Genomic DNA, 4,012 nt, shown 5'->3' with positions numbered 1-4,012 from the left:
GAGGTCACTGTAGAATCCAGGTTCAAATTACTGGGGGGCAGATGGTTTCTGTCACCTCCCTCGATAAAATCTCCTTAGCTGTGTTTATTCTTATACTTCATGATTTCATCAGTATGCAGAATTCTTTGTACTACTGTTCTTGAGTGGGGTGCAGTGACCCAAATCCCACCAAGCTGTAGGGACATGCATAGAAATGGGAGTATTTACCTTTTCTATGCTCAGTTCTTCAGCTGGGCTGCCTCTTTGCATTCAGAGTTCATAAATGGGCTCCGTTTTTCTACTCCAACAAGTGGAGTCCAACAAATAGATAAGAGGAGGAAAATACAATTGGACATGTACCATCCTACTTTTCCTGACACTCATTTGGACAGATATGTGACTCATTGAAAATGGAAAGTTGATAAAACTCTAAGGTACAAGTAAAGTGTAGTCTTTCTCCAAGCAGAAACTTCCAGGATAGAATGAAACTGGTTGGTAATCCTGTGCAAACAAAGTAAACCACCTGTGGTAAAGTTAGAGATCTTGGGAAGCAGGTTGTCGTTACTTTAGTAATTATACACAAACACTTCTTAGTAAAGTGGATTAGAATTTAAAGAATAGATCAGCTTTATGTTCCACTATGAAAAAGGAAAAGTGTGTTAATTGCTCATAGACAGTAGCTTACACAGAGGCACTTCACAGCTGAAGAATATGATATGGAAAAGACCTTTGTTTAAATAACACGAGCAATGTTGTGACATGGACCAACTAAAATCCTCAATGCATGGCGAGGAAAATAGAAGCAAAACAACATGACATAGAGTTCTGGATTTAAATGTAGTATTTGGGGGTGCCATTTGTGTCAGGCATAGCTAAAGGCACTTTTTTGTATCTACATCTCTTCCTTAGGCTTGTATTAAATATATGCAAATATTTTTATGTGAAGTGATTGCAAACTATAATATGTATGAGTAGTTTCCACATACTTCAGCTAAATATGTATATGGATTTTGAAATCCATTTAAGCAGAATACCTAAGAAAATAAAATTCTTTATATTTTTAGAAATACATAATACTTTAGTGTAGATCAGAAGAGCATACATAACATTGTCCCTAGCCGTTGGAATTGTACCACTCTGATTATCAGGTTATAATTCCCTCTTACAAAAAGAATTTTTAAAATTAAACAGAATTAATATATAAGCCCATCAAGAACTGTATTACAGCCTTGCACTTATGTAAACCTTCAGGTAAGATTATGGTATTTCAGATGTCTGAAACAGTTGTTGATCTTAAATACCAAATATACAGCAATAGTTAGGCTGATTAGGGATAAACTTTTAGCCTTTGTTCTGAAGTTACATGCAGAGTGGATTTAATTCAGGCCTTAAATCTCACTTGAATATCATTTATTTAGTACAGCAATATGGGGCCTCACTTTTTTTTATAAGTAGTGTTCAAGTATTTACTGCATAAATTAGTTTATCTACAAACTCTGACCAACTCCTGATAATAATTGACCTACGGTTCCATACCTTTGATAATACTTGACCTTAAGATATTTTTGTAGTTATTAAATGTTTAATCTTTATAGTATCATTTATACCAGGAAATTTACTTAAACAGTACTGTCAGTATTTTAAAAATGCTTTCATACAATTTGCTCACTTTATCCATTTTTTATTTGCAGTTGAAAAATGAAGAAAAAGATATATATGATGAAAACCTCCATTACCCTTTTCTTCTCATTTTAACCAAACAGAGATAGAAGATTACAACTTTTTATTGTTTGTTTTAAGATGGACTGCTGAAAATTAATCCATGTATGTGGATGATCAGGAAGTGTGGAGCATTCATTTTCCCCCACTTACGTTCCTGAATCATCATTGGAGAAATATTTCTTATCTAAATGCGGAGGAAGATATCATGGCTTGTTTTACAGAGTATAAACACTCAGACATCATTTTTTGTATCATTTTAGAAGTTATTTTTACAATTATATTCCATCCTTAAGCTGATCAGACTTCATATGTATGCATTAACAAAGGTGTAAAGCTGGCTTCCTTCTCTTTTGTGCCCTTAAACTTGCATGTACTTTGTTAATCTCTTTAAATGCTGTTTTTGAGGTATATTTGAAAATATAAGGATAATATACTTTGTGGGCTTATATAACTGGTTGTAAAGAAGTGAATGCACTGACACTTAATTAGTAAGGAAATAGTTGTCTGAAGATCTTCTAAAAGTGCACCTATTGAATGCTTGTATTTTTCTGGCTTTTTTTTTTTTTTTTTTTAATTCCACTGTTGATTTTTCTAACCATGATGGAAATGTCCTCATTTGCTTTAGTGTTGAAGGCTCCTTTTCTATATGTGTGTATGTATGTTTTTTTCCAGCAGGACTTTTCCTCCTGTAGATGTATAAGAAATTATGCATCAGACAAAAGCCTCATAAACTGACCATTTGTCCTTTGGACACAATAGCCTGCCCAGCCCCTCTGCTCCTCCTCTCCAATTATGTGTGATTAGTCTCAGTGTGTTGTGTCAAGAAGGGGGAGTGTGCTGAGTGCTTATTATCTGTTTAGGTACAAGAAGAGCACATTTAGGTTCTGACTATGAATGGAAAGGGAGCCTTTATCAGGACTAAAATCTAAATGCTACTATCCTAGAAATTGCTTTAAAAAAGCACATCCTTTTTTTTTTGTTAATTCTGAGAAACTAAGAACTAAAGGATTTTATAATGTAATCAAACTATCTCCCTTGAATTAGTTTACATTGTGATATTTTGTGGCCCACTTATTTGATATACACTTAATGTGGTTTTTCTTGTACTGGGAAAGGCAAAAATCCTACAGAGAAACATGAGGAATATCTTGATTTCTTAACAGTCTAACAGACCATTTTAATGACTTCTCAGTAACAGTCTTTAAACCACAACACTCTTAAAATGTTGAAAAAAGAGAGAGAGGCAGAGACCATGACTGAGAAAGGAAGATACTAGCTGAAAGCAAGTGTAGAGAATCCCGCTGAAATACATTAATTAAAAGAACTGCAATTTGGTAATAAGCGTTCTTCCATATTCAACAAACTGGCCGGCATGTAAACCACAAGCTCCTGGAAGTCCCTTTCTCGTCGTTCTTCTTCCCGAACAAATTTCTTCACTACTGGTTTGCACGTCCTTGTATTCAGTACATTTTATGTTCCATTAGAGCACCTAGATGGATCTCAGAAGGCATAGGTCAAGTCGCAGTTAGATCATACATTTCTTTCGCACAAAAACTTGAATTGCAATGCCAAGTGATGGGCTAACATCACAATAACAGCAATTTATTCCTCTTTTGATAAAAAGCAGCCTATTCTCGGTGTTAGATAAAGACCAGGGGCAATGCAAACCAACCATTTATCCTAGAACTGAGTAGTATAGCTGGTATGAGTTTCATATTCAAACTCCTGTTGGAAAATACTTGTCTAGTAAGAAATCAAAAGCATTTAGAAGTAATTTGAAATTTCTGTGAAGATGGCTTTAGTTTAATTAGTTTTGTTTTGTTTGTCCCACACAGCAGTGCCTTTGTTTCTCTAAAAGCATGTACAAGGAAATCTTCATAATCAACAAAGCAGTGTGAAAAATAGCGCAATATTAAAATTTGTGAGCCTTTTGTTTTTGAGAGGACCTGAATGTCTGCTGTACAATAATCTAATAAAGATCGTTAGTTTCCAAAAATAGAAGCAGTGTCATTGAAAATTGTGGTTTTAGCTCTAAGAAGAAAACAGTTTTACTCAAATTAGTAGCTGATAATTGCTTTTTATTTCTTTAGTGTCTGTCGTTTGAGTTGAAGGCTTTGCACAGGTGCTGCTGTCCCTAAAGTGTGTAATTGATGGCTTGTTTACCAAAGATGCATTCAGGCTTCATCCTGCAAACTCATATTGGAGCTCCACAGGCAGTAAAGTTACTCATCTACATAAGTGCTTGCAGGTTTGGTCCATGTACACATTTTTAGAGGTACATAAACAAGTTCTTTTTTTGATTTTTTTGTTT

General features: G+C 34.6%; 1 protein-coding gene across 3 annotated transcripts in view; it reads left to right on the top strand.

Annotated features, from left to right (window-relative positions):
• The window catches only part of CAMKMT (calmodulin-lysine N-methyltransferase), a 217,913-nt gene extending 214,214 nt beyond the window's left edge, over positions 1-3,699 (top strand). For all 3 annotated transcript variants that reach the window (XM_048297104.1, XM_048297106.1, XM_048297105.1), the window contains exon 11: positions 1,671-3,699. In XM_048297104.1, coding sequence (XP_048153061.1) covers positions 1,671-1,748 — 78 coding nt within the window. In that variant the 3' untranslated portion in view covers positions 1,749-3,699. The remainder of the gene's footprint in view (positions 1-1,670) is intronic.
• The last annotated feature ends 313 nt before the right edge of the window (positions 3,700-4,012 follow it).

The sequence above is a fragment of the Corvus hawaiiensis genome, chromosome 3 (assembly GCF_020740725.1).
Source record: "Corvus hawaiiensis isolate bCorHaw1 chromosome 3, bCorHaw1.pri.cur, whole genome shotgun sequence".
In the NCBI taxonomy this organism is placed as follows: Eukaryota; Metazoa; Chordata; class Aves; order Passeriformes; family Corvidae; genus Corvus; species Corvus hawaiiensis.
This window is presented reverse-complemented; position numbering and strand designations above follow the sequence as displayed.